The 17722-nt window shown below is 59.6% G+C and overlaps 2 protein-coding genes across 5 annotated transcripts; one reads left to right on the top strand and one right to left on the bottom strand.

Moving 5' to 3' along the window:
• Positions 1–430: 430 nt before the first annotated feature.
• Positions 431–8377, bottom strand: LRRC8E (leucine rich repeat containing 8 VRAC subunit E). Of its 4 annotated transcripts, none has more exons than XM_061150476.1 (3): positions 8269–8377; positions 4492–4634; positions 431–3691 (listed from the first exon to the last, which is right to left on the bottom strand). In XM_061150476.1, exons 2-3 carry the CDS (start codon positions 4627–4629, stop codon positions 1439–1441), a joined length of 2391 nt encoding a protein of 796 aa, XP_061006459.1. In that variant the 5' UTR covers positions 4630–4634; positions 8269–8377; the 3' UTR covers positions 431–1438. The 4 variants fall into 4 exon arrangements, with proteins under 4 accessions (XP_061006459.1, XP_061006460.1, XP_061006458.1 ...); XM_061150477.1 differs by lacking the exon at positions 8269–8377 and adding an exon at positions 4821–5213; XM_061150475.1 differs by lacking the exon at positions 8269–8377 and adding an exon at positions 4881–5213.
• A 478-nt stretch (positions 8378–8855) lies between these two features.
• On the top strand, positions 8856–17533 carry PRR36 (proline rich 36). The gene is made up of 6 exons (XM_061149276.1): positions 8856–8992; positions 13385–13659; positions 13772–13871; positions 14106–14218; positions 14300–16510; positions 16701–17533. Exons 2-6 carry the CDS (start codon positions 13392–13394, stop codon positions 17207–17209), a joined length of 3201 nt encoding a protein of 1066 aa, XP_061005259.1. The 5' UTR covers positions 8856–8992; positions 13385–13391; the 3' UTR covers positions 17210–17533.
• Positions 17534–17722: the final 189 nt, after the last annotated feature.

The following is a 17722-nucleotide window of genomic DNA, read 5'->3' as shown; positions in this document are numbered from 1 at the left end:
CTACCAGAGAAAGGCTAGGTAGACGACCACCTGATGTCTCCTGGTTAACTGAGGTCTCTCTTTGTCTCTGCTCCCAGGGAAGAGGCTTATAGCCTTGATTCTGGAAGCTGACTGTTGCCACTGCCTGTACTTGGTCTGGTGGAATAGAAGCCTTAGACAACGGCAGGAGTGGACACAAGGGATCAGACTTATCATTCTCAGACTTCCCTGGGCTGGGTAAGAATCCACCTGCCAACACGGGGGATATGGGTTCGATTCCTGGCCTGGGGAGATTCCACATGCCACGGAGCCACTAAGCCCTTGTGCCGAAGCTACTGAGCCTGTGCTCTGCAAAAGAGAAGTGACCACAATGAGAAACCCACGCACCATGGTTAGAGGAAGCCTGACTGCAGCATGGAAGGCCCAGCTCAGCCAAAAAAAATTATAGCTCTCATAGTTAGTGTTATTTATTAAGCACCCACTGATATACACTCCCTCACATAGGGAACATTGAAAGAAAGCCCCAGCCTACAGAAAAATGTACCTCCTTTGCAGGTGTTCCAGTCACTAGCACGTCCATGAATAGCCCCCTGGGGGGTCTGAGGGAATGTTGATTGCTTGAAGTTGCCTGCAGAGCTTTTAACTTATGTGAACAGGAGCATTTTCCTAAGGAAGGAGGTGCCCAGCTTTCATCAGATTTCTCAAAGCATCTAGGGATCTAAAACCAAGTTCAGAATCCCTGCTCTCGACACCCAGATATCTGCTCTCTAGGTCAGCATTTCCCAACATTTAGGCCTGGGATGGTCCGAATCAGAATTACCTGGGATGCTTCTGTTTACCAGCAAGTTCCTGGCCTCCAGCCAACGTCCTGAGGGTTTCAAGGGTGGGGGCTAGGATGTTTTGTTTTGGAGATGTTGATTTCAGCCAAATATGAGAACCATTGCTTTCTGAGTTCAGGTGTCCATAGCAAGCAACTTATAAATAGGAGATTAATATCAAAATTGGGGGGGGAGAGGAGGTTGGTCCCTTATATCTGTGTCCCCTCATTGGGAGAAAACCCCAGATGTAAGCTGTTTTGGACAGGGGGAAAGGGTTGAAATCCCATTGGGATGAGCCTCCCCCACCCCACCCCCCATATGGGGTACTGTGGTTGCTGTCTGGGGGAGGGCAGCATCTCTGGCCCAGGGCTAGGGGCAGGTCAGCCAAGCCAAAGACACGGGTGTGGTTTTGGTCTGAGAGTCTTCTGACTGAGTTAATCTCTCCAGGATGTTCCACCCCAAATCCACAGCCTCCCAGACAAACCAGTCTCAGGATCTTGCCTGGGCTCCATCAACCTGACATGTCTGTTCCTTGTCTCCTGGCTGGGGCCCACTTGGCCACCTCCCTTGAAGATAATGGTAGATTCCGGGGCGGTAGCATCCGGGACGCATTGACCTCAACTTGTCCTCCCTCCCCGGCTTCACTCTGCCTCCATCCGGTCCCGTACCTCCGCCGGCAGCCCGTCGTAAAGGGTGTCCTCCACCAGGAGCCCCGACTTCTTGAGCCCCCCACAGTTGCCGAGCTCTTCCGGCAGTGCTTCCAGCCGGTTGCCCTTGAGCTCCAGGCGGCTGAGGGCCCTGAGGGCCCCCACCTGGGGTGCGAGCTGGCTCAAGTGGTTGTAACCTAGGAGCAGCGTCCGCAGCTTGCGGCAGAAGAAGAGCTCTTCGGGTAGAAACTCCAGGGCATTGTAGGAGAGAGCCAAGTGCTGAAGATTCTGCAGGAGACCCAGCTCGGCTGGCAGGGAGTGAAGCCCATTGTGCGAGACGTCCAGCAGGCGGAGGCTGGAGCACATGCCGAGCTGGGTGGGCAGCGTCTCCAGCTTGTTGTGGCTCAGATAGAGCTGCTCGAGGCCCCGGAGCTTCCGCACGTGCTCGGGGACGTAGGCGATCTGGTTGTGCCACAGCCGGAGCGTGAGGAGCTTGCGGCAGTGCTGGAAGCTGAGGATCTCCTCGATGGAACGCAGGTGGTTGTCCCGGAGGTCAAGCTCTTGCAGTGCACCTAGGCTGAAGACGGCGTGGGGGATGCGCTCCAGCCCGCAGGCCACCAGCTCCAGCTCCCGCAGTGCCGCCAGCTTCTTGAGGCTGTTCAGTGCCACCAGACGCGCCCCGTCGTTGTGCAGGCTGAGCCGCTGCAGGTGGCCGGCCACATCAGTAATGCTGGCGGGAACCTTGCCGGCGTTGCTCCGCAGAGACAGCACCTTCAGCTGCTTCAGTTCCCGGAGGCTCTCGAGGGTGGCCGCTCGGGCCAGCTCTGGGGGGAAGAGACCCTCTAGATGCAGCTCCTCCAGACCGCGCAGCCCAAACACCCACAGGGGCACCTCCCGCAGCTCCTCGCACTTGATTCGGATGACCTTCAGGCGGTCCCGCAGGAAGATCTGTGAGGAGAATGGAAGCCTGGTGGGTGAGTGGAGCAGGCTCAGCTCCTGCAGGTGAACCAGCTGTGAGAGTCCTGGGGGGAAGGTGATGTCGCCGATGGCCTCCAGCCGCAGCGCCTCCACCTCGCTGAGCTCAAAGACCGTGTCTGGCAGCCCCGGGAGCATGCAGAGGGCCAGTTCCAGCCGGCCCCGGGCGTTGCGCTGCAGCTTCTGCCGCAGCTTCTCGGCAGTCCACTCGTGGTTGAGGTTGAGCTGCTTCAGGCGGCTCTCGCTGACCTCAGAGAGGAAGACAGCAAAGCGCTTGGAGTAGAGTGAGTCGTACTGGTCGATGAGGTGCAGCATAAAGGCGAAGTCGTTCTTGACATCGGGGATGTCGCCCATGCCGGTTTCCTCCCGCACCGACCGGAAGGAGTACTCCTTGAGGGGCCGGTGGAAGAGCCAATAGAGGGTGTAGAGACAGGTTATCCCGTAGACGCACACGAAGGAGATGTAGCAGAAAGCCAGCTTGGAGAAGAGGTGGGCCTTGGTGTGGTTGCAGCAGAAGCTGGCGTAGCCCGTCACCTCCGAGGTCTCCACCCTGCAGGCCACCAGGAAGCTGATCTTTCCCACATAGACCAGGTTGTAGACCAGGATGGCCAAGAACTTGCAGACCTTGAGCACCGTCTGCCGGATGTACATGGTATACAGGATGTCGCCCTCCTCCACGTGCACGCGGAATTTCTTGACCTTTTCAAACAGGGCTTTGGCCTGCTCCCCCTCCTTCTTGTCCAGCAGGGTGACAGCTGGGGGCTCTGTCACCACCTTCTCGGGCTCTGCCAACACCTTCTCCTTCTCGCCCTCCCCTGCCTTCCCCGGCCCTGCTGTTGTGGTCACGGTCACTGTCGCCCGCCCAGCTGTGGTGGTGGCAGGGCCCTTGTGGTTCTCCCCAGAGACCTCGGACAGCGCCCGAGTAGTCCATGGCGAGTCAAAACACTTGCCCAGGATGGAGATGAAGTGCTCGATCTTGGAGCTGGTGCCGGGGAACTTGAACCAGAAGCTGGTGCAGACCATGAAGATGAGCGTGTGGATGACCACCAGGTAGGGGAAGTACTTGGCGTACCAGTGGAGGGCCGTCTCGTAGCAGAGCTGGTTGATGAAGCTGTACTGCTGCAGGTCCAGGTTGTTCTTCAGGCCACTCAGCTCCCGGAGGTCCCCCATGGGCTCTGAGACCCCCCGCGGCAGCAGCTGCTGGCACGGGGCTTCAGATAAATTCTCCCGGGGTTCATGACTGGGCAGACAGATGATCTTGTCTTGTGTCACCTGGGGATGGGGGAGAGGATATGAAAGAGGGTGAAGGATCTAGGGCGGCCTGGGAAGCTATAGGAAGAGGAAGCAGGCTGCAAGCAGGAGAGGTCTGCATTGATCCCCAGCTGTCCTCAGCTGGCTGTAACTTTGGAAGAGTCACTAAAGCTTTGAGCATGGGACTTTGTCTGGAAATACAAGAGCTGGGTTGATTCATGTTCCTCAAAAAGATGTTAAAGACCTAGGGACTTCCCTGCTGGCCCAGTGGCTAAGACTGGGCACTCCCAATGCGGGAGGCCTGGGTTTGATCCCTAGTCAGGGAACTAGATCCCACATGCCACACCTAAGGGTTCGTGCTTCAACTTAAAAAAAAAAAAATAAAGATCTTACAGGCTGCAAGTAAAAATGCCGCATGAGGCAACTAAGAACTGGTGCAGGCAAATAAATATTAAACAAAAAAATGTTGAAGTCCTAAGCCCCAAATACCTAACCTGTGATTGATGCCTTATCTGGAAATAGTTTGCAGAGCAGATGTAATCAAGTTAAGATGAGGGAGAAATTTGGACACACACTCACACTGAGGGCAGATGCTGTGAAGATACAGGGAGAATGTCCTCTATCAACCAAGGAATGCCTGAGGCCACCAGAGTCTAGACGAGAGGCACAGCCTTCGCAAGGAACCAGCCCTGTCAACACTTTTATTTCGGATGTCCAGTCTCTAGAACTATGATAGGATAAGGGAAGACTTCCGGAATCTCCCAGACCCCGCCCCTTGGAGACCCCGCCCCATCCAGGCCACACCCCGCCCCGCCCCTTACCTGGAGGGTGCAGCCGAAGACCCCGATCATGAGCATGGCTACGGTGAGGTACTCGGCCAGCACGTCCCACCAAGGTTTGAGCACCTTGAAGGCAGGCTGCTGCTCCGTGAACTGCTTGAACTCCGCCACCGGAATCATCCCTCCTGTGAGGAGAGCAGGAAGCGGAGGATGCAGAGAGAGACCCTCAGGAAAGGGCGCCTTGTGAGCCGGGCCCCCAGAAGAGCCAGAAAACACGCCTCTGCTCTCAGTATCCGCGCTCCGCCCCGCCGAACTCCAGCAGAACCCACAGCTGTGCGCTCCCTTCCCCTCCCCCGCCCCCCAGACCTCACCTCGTTCCTGGAGCCAAGCGACTAAGACTGAATGCTTGGCTTAAGGTGGGAAGTACTTACTGCTCGGTAAGTCCTCGCCACCTCTGTTCCCAGGGACCCCTGCCCCGCTGGGACTGGGCTTGCCCTCTCAGAGCTCAGGAGGGGCATTCCACGAGGCCGCTGCTCCACCGCTCGCCGGTGTGGCCTTCTCCCCGAGCCCAGGCATCTCCTCCCACCCTTGACGCCAGTCCCAAACACTTCGCTCTGCTTCCTTGACTCCGGACACCCGGTACCCAGGCGGCCAGCCCGGGATCCCTCCGTCACTGGACCACAGAGAGTCCCGAGACTCGGGACTTCCGGGGCGTGGACCCCCACCCCCTTCAGGGGCGCTCCGGGCACCACCTCCAACCTCCAACCGGAAAAGCCGGCTGGAGCCTGGCTCTGGTTACGGGCCCCAGGGGCAGGGAGTGGCGGAGCTGAAGGCTTGCCGGCCCTGGGGGGGGGGGGGGGGGGGGGGAGGAGGGTTGGCAGGGACGAGGACACCTGGGTTTCTGGTGGGGCCAGTGTTTAGGATCTGCTGCGGAAAACGGATACCCGAAAGGCAAGGGCTGAGGGGCAAAGAATCAGGAAATGGAAAACTCACAGGGAGAGAGCCAGGGTGACACCTACGACTACAACGTCTAGGACGGGGCTGGGCTGCCAGGCTCCTGGGCGGCCAGCCTACTCTCTCTGTCCCTGGGTTTCATTTTAGACCAAGGTATCATTATTCCAGATACAGACAGCCAGGCGCAAGTCACTCGGGGGCGTGGACCACAAGCTGGTACAGCACCCTCCCAGACAGGCAGCCCTGCAGCCTCTCTTCCCAGGTCTGGAAGGGGAGAGAAAGAGAGGCAGCAAGGCCCCCACTGTCTCCGAGGGGGCTCCTAGGCCGGTCCATCTCCCCTCCCCAGCACCCATGCTCCCCAATATAAAGCCCCTGTTTCTCATCCTTCTCACGCTTCCCAGATGGCAGTGGTCAAGAACCCACTTGCCAATGCAGGAGATGCAAGAGACGCAGGTTTGATCCCTGGGTGGGGAAGATCCCCTGGAGGAGGAAATGGCTACCCACTTCAGTATTCTTGCCTGGAGAATCCCAGGGACAGCGGAGCCTGGGGGCTATAGTCCATGGGGTCGCAAAGAATGGGACATGACTGAGCACAGACGCCTGTTTCTCATGTAGGTTTCCTGGGCCCTGTGGTCCTCATCCTGATAGCTTGTCACTGGCTGGGCAAGGAAGGGAGGCGTCTGAGTCATCGGATCATCCTCCAGCCTCCCACCCATCTCCTGGGGGGCAGGGCCTGGCCTCTGTCCCACACTTCGGCCAATTGCTCTGATACCTCCATGCCTCCCTCTTCGGTCCCCATAACCCTGGAAGGCCTTCTATTACTACTGAATGAGGACAAGGTGGAAGTGGGCGGGGCTGTAGGATGCAGGCCCCGCCCAGCCGGCTGAAGTCAGGGCAGTCCACCACACCCCTTAATCCCACCAGGGATGGCAGGCAAGGGAAGGGACACACCTGCCTACACCCGGTCTCCAGGGGCCCCTGACTCAGGCCCTGACTCACCCAGCACCAGGCTCACACAAGGGGGTACATAGAACACAGGATCCCTCACCCAGTGACCCAGCCCTTGCGCTGAGTTTCACAACCTGTCCTCAACAACAAGCCCAGTAAAGGTGCCCACCCCCCTCCCACCCCACCCCCCACCAGTGCATCACAGGCTTCAGACACCAGGGAATCTGACAGAAACACACCCAGGGCAACTCCACAGCCCCCAGGGGCCAAATTGCAGCCACCAAGTGGGACAACCCTGGGGGCATTCTAGTGTGTACGCACCAGTGCACGTGTGTACAAGCTGAAAGGAGACTCAGGACCGGAGACACAGCCATACACTCTCTTCCAGTTCTGGCCACCCACTATTCTCCCTGCCCTGGCCACCTGCCCCTGCAAGGGACACTGCTTCAGTTAAGAATGGTGACTCTTAGCAGAAATGCCACACAGGCAGGGAGGACCAGCTTCCTGCCCCCGAGGTCCTGCCACCCTTCAGGACACATCTCACAATTGTGGAAGCTCTGCCATTGGCCATCCCAGACCCACAATCAAAAGCAAGAAGGCAGAGACACCCAGGGTCCCCAACGGATGGGTCAGAGGCTCCCACGGAGCAAGGTATATACACAACAAAGGCAGACATGGGGTTATCATTATCTGTCTCCATGACTCAATCTTGACTGTTTGGAACCTGCCATTAAGTTTCCCCCAGACACAAGACTGGCCCCCCTTTGTCTGAACCAGGCTGGTGGGAGGGCTAGGGGAGAAAGCCTCATGGGGGTGTGGGGACAGAGAACTTAAGGCCACCAGATGCTTTCGGTGTCTTGTTTGAGCCCAACTCCAGGAGCATGGATGTGGAGACCCTTATTTCCCAGACTCGGGGAAGTGAAATAACTCATTCAAGGTGTCCCAGCTTGTGACAAGCAGCATTTGAGGGAGACCCCCTGAGTCCTGTCCATCTGATCACAGGCACTCTGTTCCAGGTTGAGCAAGAACATCTCACTGAGGTGAAGCATCTTTGCCAGGGAGCCTCAGAAGGGGGCTCCTTCCGGTAGAGAAGAGATGGAGGGAAGATGGCTGCTCTGCCTACCAGGCTAAGTTGTCCTTGTCAGCCTCTGAACAGGAAATTGCCCCCTACGTAGCCTTAGCTCTGCCTACCCATGCCTCACCCTTGCTTCTCTCTCATGCCTCCCTCAAGCCCCGACCTTGCCTCTAAACACTGGCAGTGGTGGTGGGTGCCCCTGATCACCCCGACCCCCCATTTCCACCCACCGCCCAAGCTAAGCGGCAAAGAAGAAACAGTGACAGTTGTCAGCCCCGAAATGGGCCTTGGAGGGCATTCGGTTTAACCTTTGACTTCTACACGAGGGAGAAATTATGGTCGGGAGTGGGGGGCAGTAGCAGCAGAGCCAGTTCTGGGCCTTAGGCCTGGGGAGTCCCAACCTAGTACTTTTCCAAGCTGCCCTTCCAGGACTGGGGCTTCTGGGGAGTCTTTAGTTTCAAGGGACCTGGAAGGGACAGCCTGGGGAGGCCCCCACGTGTTAGGGTTCTGGGAGGTGAGGGGCTCGCTGGGATGAGCTGTCACTGGCAAGAGGAGAGGGGAACAGGGTATCAAGACGCCCAGGGTGGACCCTAGCTGTTCGATCTTCACTCTGTCCTTGGCCAGGCCTGCCGGGCTCCCTGGATAGGCGCCCTTGGGCTGGCCAGGGCCGGGCCTCTCTCTGCACCGCCCCCCCTCACCCCCCACCCCCCGCCCAGCTCCTTCTGTGCCCCAGACGGCTTAGGGCTCAGGTCGCAGGGCCAGCCGCACCTCGGGCGGTCCTCCTGTGGGCCAGGTCCTCAGCCCACCACCGGGTCCCCAAGCGCGGAGAGCCACCTACTCACCTCACGGGCCAGACGCTGTTTCCAACTCCTGTGTCCCGGGGAGCTGAGCGGCCCGGACTCCCGCGGAGTTCGCGGGCGGGACTGGGTGAGTCAGGGCGGGCGGGACCGGAGCCGCGGGCTGCCCCGCCCCGCCCCGCCCACCAGCCGTCTCGGCCCCGCCTCCCTTCGGACGCTCCCGGACTCCCGGTACCGTAGGCTAGCCGGAGGTAGGCGAGCCTAACCCTGAAGTCCCCGGGGAGGGGAGGGGCTCGTCGGAGGAGCAGGAACGGTAGAATTCTGGGCTCCACTGCAGTGGGGCGGACCTGGCACGAGGGACCCTGAGAGGGGCTGAAGGCGCTGGACGCCCAAAGCCAACCTGAGAGTACCTTTCTGGGAGCTAAGCTGTATAGACCAGTCAGTAACAGGTGGAGCTACTTGGCTTTGAAACTCAAACAGGGAATCTGTGATCAGGGCCCAAGGGAGGGCGGGGCGCTTTCTCCTTCCTGCTGTGACCACCCAACCAGGGGACGCTCTCCACTGGGGAGGAGACAGAGTCCGGGGTCAGAGGGCTCTGGGAGCCAAGGTTGGAGTCCAATCTGGGAGGTCTGCTTCTCAAAGGGAGACCCTGCTGCCCCAACCCCCACGATTTCCTCCCCACTTTGGGAGGCCTGCACTAGATCTCAGACAAGACTTTTACCTTGATCTGCTCTGTCTGCTAGATTCAAAGGAGAGGAGACCTGAGAAGGTAGGAGAGTGAGGCCCTATCTCTCATGGGGAAAACGAGCCCGGAAGTTCACCAGATTAGAGATACTCTGAAACCTCGAGGGTTGGGACCCCCTAAGCTTAGGTTCCTCTGTGAAATCTGGCAATGGGCGTGACCCCCTTGCAGAAGTCCCTGTGGGCTCGGCCACAGGCCACCCAAAGACAAACCTTCTTTGTGTGGACAAGATAAGTGAGGCTATCTTCTCTCTCAGAGCTTCTGCTCTATTGGAGTGTGTCTGTGTGTGGGTGGGGGTGGAGAGAGGGAGAGGGTAAGGATGTGTGTAATTAAGGAACAAGATAATGTCAATTTGTGACAAATGCTGTGGTGGTGCAGTGGAAAAGAATCTGCCTGCCAGTGCAGGAGATGCAGGTGGGGAAGGACCCCTGTAGAAGGAAATGGCAACCCTCTCCAGGATTCTTGCCTGGAGAATCCCATGGACAGAGGAGTGGCGGACTATAGCCCATGGTGTCTCAAAGAGTCATACATGACTGAGTCATTGAGCATGCACTTATGCTGTGCATATAGCAAAACAGGGTGAGGTGAAGTGGTAGCAAAGGGGCCTTTTGAGATGAATAGCTTCTCCTTTTCCTCTAGCCTCTGGAGTAGCTCCTTGAGATCCATGTCCTGAGGGTTTGTTCTCAGCTATATGCTGGGATGCGTGTCTTGTCACACACTGCTTTGCACTCCTGTGCAATAGTCTCTGCGGTCACTGGAACTGAAGCCCCACGGGCCCTAGACACATATCTTTTCTGACACTTCACATGGTGCCTGGCACACAGTGGGCATTCAGTAAATAATGGATGGGTGCTTAGTTCAGGCTCTTCTTCATGCAGACCCCGAGGCAAGGAATTAGATGGCAATAGTTTCTCTGGAAGGTGAACTCAGGAAGGATTAACCATGAGCCAGTGGGGAAGAGAAGGAAGCCAGTAGGTGTTAATGACGGCAGCTCTGGGAGATGATGGCAGATGCACCTCCAAGGTGTCCCACCTAAGTGGCAGAGGAGTGGAAGCATTGTTGCACCAGCTTCTGTCTGTCGTGGCTGAGGGCTTTGCTGGAGACTGGGGTGGAGGGGGGGCGTTCACGCCTTGGGACTCCTGACTTTCCCTGCATGTGGGGACTCTGGGTGCTCAGAGGATATAGCAGGGGCTGTATGGGATCTGTCACAGGTACAAACGCTTGAGTGGAATGTCTTAGCCATATGACATACATGCAATGCTTCCCAGTGGTCCTTCAGAAAGACTGCCTACTTTACATTCCCATTGGTAATTCATGAGTTTCCCCACATGCATACTATACAAGTTTTTAAACAATTGTGGTAATGTACACCACATAACAAAGAATTTGCCATCCTAACCATTTTTAAGGGTACAGCTCATTGGCATTAAGGGCTTCCCTGCTGGCTCAGGAGGTAAAGAATCTGCCTGCAATGCACATTGATCCCTGCAATGCCGGTTTGATCCCTGGGTCAGGAAGATCCTCTGGAGAAGGAAATGGCAACCCACTCCAATATTTTTGCCTGGAGAATCCCATGGACAAGAGGAGCCTGGAGGGCTGTAGTCCTTGAGGTCCCCAAACAGTCAGACACAAGTGAGCAACCAATACTCTCACTTCAGTGGCATTAAGTAATTTCACAGAGTTAGGCAACCATCCCCACCATCCATCTTCAGAACTTTTTTCATTTTGAAAAAAATGAAACTCTGTTGTCATGGAACACGAATTCACTATTCCTCTCCCCCAGCCCCTGGCACTTAGCATTATACTGTCCATCTCAATAAATCTGCATCCTCTGGGGATCTCATATAAGTGGATCACAGTGGCTGTATCATTTTACATTCCCACTAATGGTACACAAGTGTTCTTATTTCTCCATATTCTCACCAATACTTGATTGTTTATAACCAGCTTTTAAGGTTTTGTGAGCCTGAGGTAGCTATCTATTGCTGTGTGACAACTGCCCCAAAACAAACTGCCCCAAAACTTAAGACAACAAGAATTTACTGTCTGACAGTTTCTCAGGGCTTCCCTGGTGGCTTAGCAATGAAGAATCTACCTGCAATGCAGGAGACACAAGAGAAAAAGGGTTTGATTCCTGGGTCGGGAAGATCCCCAGAGGAAGAAATGGCCACTCACTCCAGTATTCTTGCCTGGGAAATCCCATGGACAGAGAAACCTGGTGGGCTATAGTTCATAGGGTCACAAAGAGTCAGACTCGACAGAAACTTGAGCACACATGCAGTTTCTCAGGGTCAGGAATCAGTCAGAGTGGCTACAATGAGTGGTTCAAAAGTTTCCCTTCCCTGGACCCCAACAACCATTGAGTTGCTATCTATCACTGTCTGTAGATTAGCTTGCAGTTTCCAGGAGATTGTATGAATGGGACCACACAGGGCATTCTCAAGCTCTCTATATGAACAAATGTGATGGGGACAAGGTGGGGCAGAGGGAGCAATTTCCTTGGGATGGGATAGTGGGTAGCTAAGAGTCTGGAGAGATTGGGCTTGGGAGCAGAGAGCCCAGTGTTTCTGTGGGGTCGATGTGGTCTTTTATTTTTTAATTAATTGATTTGGCTGCACTGGGTCTCAGTTGCAGCACATAGGATCTTCAGTCTGTGTTGCGACATGCAGAACCTTTAGTTGCAGCATGTGGGGTCTAGTTCCCTGTATTGGGAGGGTAGCCACTGGACCACCAGAGAAGTCCCCAATGTGGTTTTGAGTATAAGTGGAGGTGCAGGAGGGCACCTGACACTGTGCCCCAGCTCAGGGCGGCTGAAGATGGCCATCTCCCTCTTCATGCTTCTATCCCCTCCACGCCACAATCCCCTGTCAAGATACTCCAGGTGGCCCCTGCACCAGTTGGCAAGTCACCAAAATGACACCTCTACTCCCTCAGGCTGGGCTGGGAAACCTCGAACGGAATTTCTTCAGCTCCTTCATGCACCAGTTTTGACACCTCCGCGCCCCCCCCCCCCCCCATAATCTCATCTTCTCAAAGCCTGGCTCTATCCGGAAGCCTTTGCTGACTTGCTGACTTGACTTTATGTGACCTGGGAGGGTATGGAGAGTGGGGGTGCGCTGCCCTGTAGAAGGTTGGGTCACCTCTCACCAGTCTCGGTCTCTCTCTCCCCCTTATTCTTTTTTCCTCTCTTCCCCCAAATCGGGGGCTACCCCTACTTTCCCAGGGCTTCATTCTCCCACCAGTCCCCCGAGCTCAACGAGATAGGAGGTTTCCTGGGGTCTGTGAAAAAGCTTTGGGTAAAAGAGAGGTGGAAGCCCCAGGAAACCTGGGTCTGGGGGCAGCCTCTGCGGTAGCGAAGGCGAAGACTGGGCCAGGGACATCGAGAGGCCGGATTGGCGAACTGGGCACGAGGCGCGATGGTCCCGCCCCCTGGTTGCCAGGGCCCAGCCTATCCGCGTTCAGGCGGGCCTCGGGTCTCCAGGTGGTTGGGTGGGGGCCTGGGCAGGTGTGTGCGGCAGCGGCTGGGGAAGAGGGGGTTAGACTGGATTGGAGACCCCAAGGGATTACCCCCAGTCCCCGAAGCCCCTCCGGTTGGGTGTCTGAGGTGCTCAGGCGCAGCCGCAGAGAAGCCGCCTCTGCCTCCCACGAGCTCCCCCCTCCCCACTCAATTCCGCGCGCTCCCGCCTGCGCCTTCCCGGTCTACATCCAGCGCACGCGCCCCCTTCTCCCCCGCCCGCCGCCAAGGGCCGGGCCCGCCTCACCGCGCCGCCGCCCGCCGCCCCCTCCCCTCGCCTGCCCTCCGCAGCCACTGCCGCGGCGCTCCCACCCGGCCCCACCCCAGGGGATCCAGCGTGGAGCGGAGGGAGACCGAAGCCCGAGGTGAGCAGTGGCGCGAGCAGGTGGAAGGGCGACGCGGACCAGGGCCCAGCGGGCGCAGGGGGACGGGCTCGGAACGCGGCTCTTTGTCTCCGCAAGCCCGTGCGCGGGCAGCCGGGACCGCTCCTCCTCCCGGCAGGTGCCGGCATCTCTCCCGGAGGCCCGGGACTGCTCTGGGGGCTGGCGAGGGGATCCGGGCGTGTGCTCATCCCTTCATCTGGAACCTGTGGCAGCTCCCTGGCCCGACGCTGGTGGTCAAGGCCCTGAGAGGGCGAGGGGTAGGTGGGTTGATCTCTGGTCCTGAGAGGGAGCAGAGGCAGGCGTGGCCTGGAGGAAAGGCGATAAGGACGAGGCTTGGGGACCACCGTGGGCAGCTGCGCTGGTGAGTGGTGGGTGGGTGGAAGGAAGTGGATCCAAGCAGAGGTTTGGGCGCCCATGGTTGGTGACGCAGGAGAAGGAGCAGAGAGGTTCCAGGACCCAGAGCCTTGCAGGCAGCATAGCGATCCAGGACCTGGGATGCTGATTAATCTGTTTCTTCGTCAGGTGCTGGATGGACAAGAGGGACAAGTCCAGGGCAGCGGCCGCTGGTCGCCCGCCCGCTTCTCGCCCTCCCGGCCTTCAAATCCCCAAGCCCGCAGGGTCTCCACGACCCCCTCCTCCAGTAACCAGCGCTGCTCTCCGAGTTCTGGGAGCAGCAGCAGCCGCAGGGCGAGGGCCCCTGGCAGAGCGAACGGGGGGCATCCGGGGAGCCGCTCTCCTGGAGGTTACTCCCCAGGTGGGACCAACGAGGAGCGCTGGGACGGGCCCCCGGAGCCCAGGTACTTCAGCCTCTTTCCCTGATTCTGACCCCATCTTGCCTCCCCTCCTCTGAGGCACCAGCTTTTCCTTGATATCTGGGGCACCTGCATTGACTCGGCCTTCTCCCCACAGCCTCCAGGCCCCCAGCAGCTGGGAGAGGGGAGCGGACCCCTGCCAGGACCCCAGGCTCAGGCTGTATCTCTAGCCCTGGGCATGCCAGCCCGCCCACCAGGTAACACACCCGCCCCCACCCCCTAGTCCCTTAGGCAAGGGTTAGTGTCTCCATCTGGAAGCCTTTAATTAAAGTGTGTGGGAGCACTTGCTGATCACTGGGCGCAAATTGGTGAAAGCTGTTATTGGCTGGCAGAGAGAGCATATGCCCCATTTTACAGATGGGGAAATGTAGACTTGGGAGAGGAAATAGGAGCTGGAGCTCTGCCCTGATCGCAGGCCCTCCTGTCCCCAGACCAGGCCTTCTTGGGCAGAAGGGGCTCCGTCCCCCAGCTGAGGAACCTGCAGCCAGAGGAAAAGCCACAGATTCACCCAGAAGGAGCACCCTTAGTACTGGGGCACGGAGAGGTATGTAACCTGGGGGAGGAACCAGAGGGGTTCCTGAGCTGTGAAGTATTGGTGACCTTCGGCCTTCTGTTTTGTCCCCAGACTCTTCTGGGTCCACCCCAGCCATCCCCTCCCCGGTCAATTCCCGTCGGCCCCGGGCTGCGGGCGCTGAGGTGGGTGTCCCTCGGGCAGCTCCAAGTGCCCGGCTCCGGCCCCCGACGACTGAGGCTTCCAAGAAGTCAGTGAGCAGCGCCCCAGAGCGAAGCGCGGCGGAGCCGAGCCCTGCCTCCAGGAGGCGACCCAGCGCCGGCGGGAGCCTCCAGAGGCCAACCTCACGCCCCCTGGGCTCTAGCGTCACCCCTGTATCCTCCCCAGTCCGCTCTGGAGCGTCCCGGGCTGGAGCACCCCGGGCTCTTGTTCAGCCCAAGTCGAAAGGACTGCAGACTCTTCGCGCCCCGCAGGCCACATCCCCCAGGAAGGGCGCAGCCCCAGTGAGGGGCCTTTCTCCTCCTCTGGCCACATCCTCTCTACCTTGTCCCACCGCACCGCCTCCGCGTGTCCCAACCACTCCCTGTCGGGACGCACTTCCTCCTTCTCCACCGACCACGCCCCCTTCCCAGGCCCTCAGCCGGTCTTTGACCACGCCCCATCCACTAGCCCCTCCCTCTCCGGCTCCGCCCTCTCTGCTGACCCTCCCGTCTCCGCCGGCCACACCTCCTTTGCAGGCTCCACCCACACACCTGGGTACATCTTTTCCGGAGGGGTCCGCCTCTCCCTTGGCCATGGCCCCTCTTCTGGCATCAGTCCCTCCATCAGTTTCACCTACTCTGCATAGTGTACTCCCCACCGAGGCGTCTTTGACTTTACCTCCTTTTCCAGCTCTCCCCTCTCCCTTAGCCACACCGCCTTCCGCAAGTCCTCTACCACCAGCCGCTGCCCCCCTACAAGCCCCTCAGTCTCAGGCAGCATCTGTGAGGAACCTGCCCTCTCCCCTAGCCACACCCCCTCCGCAGGCTCCTTCCGCTCTGGCCACGCCCCCTCCGCAGGCCAGTCCTATGTCTCCACCTCTTCAGGCCACGCCCTATACACTGGACACGCCTCCCACACCCCCTCCACAGGCCACACCCTCTCAGACCACACTCTCTCTTCAGGGTCCTCCCCGTTCAGAGTCTCCCTCTCTCCTGGTCAGGCCCCTGCTACAGACTCCACCTCCTCTGGCTACTTCCCCTCGACAGGCCGCTCCTATACAGGCCCCATCTCTAGCCTCACCACCTCTGCGGGCGACCCCTCCTCCGCTGGCCGTGCCTCATCCGCACTCTCCACCTTCTCTGACCACGCCTCCTGTACAGGCCACTCCCCCTCATCAGAGCCTGCCTCCTCTGCTGGCTCCACCTTCTCTGGCCTCACCTCCTTTGCAGGCCCCACCCTCTCCTCCCCCTGCTTCATCTCTGCATGATCCTCCCTCTCTTCGGGCTCAGCCCCCACAGAGAGGTCTACCTTCTCTGGCCTCTTCTCCTCTTCAGGCCCCCCTTTCTCCCCCTGCTTCACCCCCTCTGCAAGACTCTCCCTCTCCCCTGGCCACACCTCCTCCGCGGGCTCTACCTTCTCTGAGCACGCCCCCTTTACAGGCCGCTCCTCCTCCTCCAAGCCTGCCTCCTCTGCAGGCTCCACCTTCTCTGGCCTTGCCCCCTCTTCAGGCCCCTCCTTCTCCCCCTGCTTCACCCGCTCTGCAAGACTCTCCCTTTCCCCTGGCCACACTCCCTCCGCGGGATCCGCCTTCTTTGAGCACGCCCCCTTTACAGGCCACTCCTCCTCTGAGCCTGCCTCCTCTGCAGGCTCCACCTTCTCTGGCCTCTCTCCCAATGCAGGGGGTTCCCTCTCCCTCTGCTTCATCCCCTCTGCAAGACCCTCCCTCTTCTCTGATCACGCCCCCACCACGTGCTCCACCTTCCCTGGCATTGCCGACTTTGCAGACCCCTCCCTCTCCCCCTGCCTCACCTCCTCTGCAGGCCCCACGCCGCCCTCCAACCCCGGGTCCCGATGCCCCCATCTCGGGCCCACGGCTGACCCTGGCGCTGGCCCCAGGCCCACCGCCGCCGCCGTCGCGCAGCCCGTCTAGTACGCTGAGTGGCCCGGACCTGGCGGGCCACAGCAGCAGCGCCACCAGCACTCCCGAGGAGCTGCGCGGCTACGACAGTGGGCCTGAGGGCGGCGCCGCAGCCTCTCCGCCTGCCGATGCCGAGCTCGCCGCCTGCCACCCGGCAGCTTGGAGCCGAGGTTCCGCTCCGCCTCTGGCCATCCGCAGCACCCCAGGTAAGCAGTCCTCCGGACTCTGCGGAGCAGTAGAAGGGGCGAGGTCTGGGATGTGAGAGGGCGGGGTCGGAGGCGAGGCTCGGGGGCAAGACAGTTGGGTCTGAGGGCGGAGCTGAAGAGAGGGGCGGAGTCTCGTGGCGGGGGTGGGGCTTCCCGCTCTCTCTGAGCATCCCGGCTCCTCTCCCCGCAGGAGCGCCCCTGCCTTGGTCTCCTGCATCCGGGTCGGGCTCTGCTGATGGCTTGTGCACCATCTATGAGGCTGAAGGTCCCGAGTCGGCGAGCCCCGCCACAGACGCACTGGATCCCGGGCCCGGGCCCGGCGCGGGCGGTGGGAAGGCGGCGGCCGGAGCTGCGGCTGGCGCGGCCTCTCGTGGCGCGAAGCCGGCGCGCTTGGGAGAGCTGCCGCTGGGGGCGCTGCAGGCGAGCGTCGTGCAGCACCTGCTGAGCCGGACGCTGCTGCTAGCTGCGACAGAGGAGGCCGCGGGAGGCAGCGGTGGTCCAGGTGGCGCCGGGGGTGGCGGCAGCGCGGGGGGAGCCCGCACTGCGCTGAGCGACGCCGAACTGGGCCGCTGGGCCGAACTGTTGTCGCCGCTGGACGAGTCCCGCGCCAGCATCACCTCAGTCACTAGCTTCTCCCCAGATGACGTGGCTTCCCCGCAGGGTGACTGGACCGTGGTAGAGGTGGAGACCTTCCACTGAGCCCGACCCTGTCCCCGCCCGCCCACCCCACCCCTGCCTTAGGTTCGCCCCTCTGGTTACACCTCAAAGGTCTTAGATCTCTTCCTCCCTTCCTCCAGGAGTCCGGCTTCCCGTGGATTGGCCTCAGTCCCTTTAGAGCCCTAGAATTTTGGTCCTGGCTTGCGGCCCAACACCTTTGGCCAAGGCCCTCCCTTGAGCCCCTCGCCTTTGGCCCAGCACGCGTCCCTGCACCCTCGAGCCCCGTCCCTCCCTCGGCCTAGGCTCTTCCCGGTGTCCAGTGTATCGTCTACCGCGCGCAGCCCGAGTTTGCAATAAAGCGGAGGCTGAGGCCTGTTTACTTTCTTCTTCGCGGGCTGGGGGCTTACCGGGCGCATCCGACAGCAGGGCGGCACGAGGGGCCAGGTGGGCCGTGCTGGAGGCTGTGCACAGCAGGTTGTAGCTCTGGTTGAAGGCTTTCCCCAAAGTTCCTCCACTTAGGGTAGGGCCGTGCAAGGAGGAGCTGCGGTGGGATCA

The sequence above is a fragment of the Dama dama genome, chromosome 9 (assembly GCF_033118175.1).
Source record: "Dama dama isolate Ldn47 chromosome 9, ASM3311817v1, whole genome shotgun sequence".
NCBI classification, from domain to species: domain Eukaryota; kingdom Metazoa; phylum Chordata; class Mammalia; order Artiodactyla; family Cervidae; genus Dama; species Dama dama.
The sequence above is the reverse complement of the archived record's forward strand: the minus strand, read 5'-3'. Positions and strand labels throughout refer to the sequence as shown.

Coding starts and splice junctions, on each gene's coding strand:
- PRR36 (XM_061149276.1), top strand. CDS start 13,392: ATGGACAAGAGGGACAAGTCCAGGGCAGCGGCCGCTGGTCGCCCGCCC. Junction 13,660..13,771: donor GACGGGCCCCCGGAGCCCAG/GTACTTCAGCCT, acceptor TTCTCCCCACAG/CCTCCAGGCCCCCAGCAGCT. Junction 14,219..14,299: donor TAGTACTGGGGCACGGAGAG/GTATGTAACCTG, acceptor TTTTGTCCCCAG/ACTCTTCTGGGTCCACCCCA.
- LRRC8E (XM_061150476.1), bottom strand. CDS start 4,629: ATGATTCCGGTGGCGGAGTTCAAGCAGTTCACGGAGCAGCAGCCTGCC. Junction 3,692..4,491: donor TCTTCGGCTGCACCCTCCAG/GTAAGGGGCGGG, acceptor CCCCATCCCCAG/GTGACACAAGACAAGATCAT.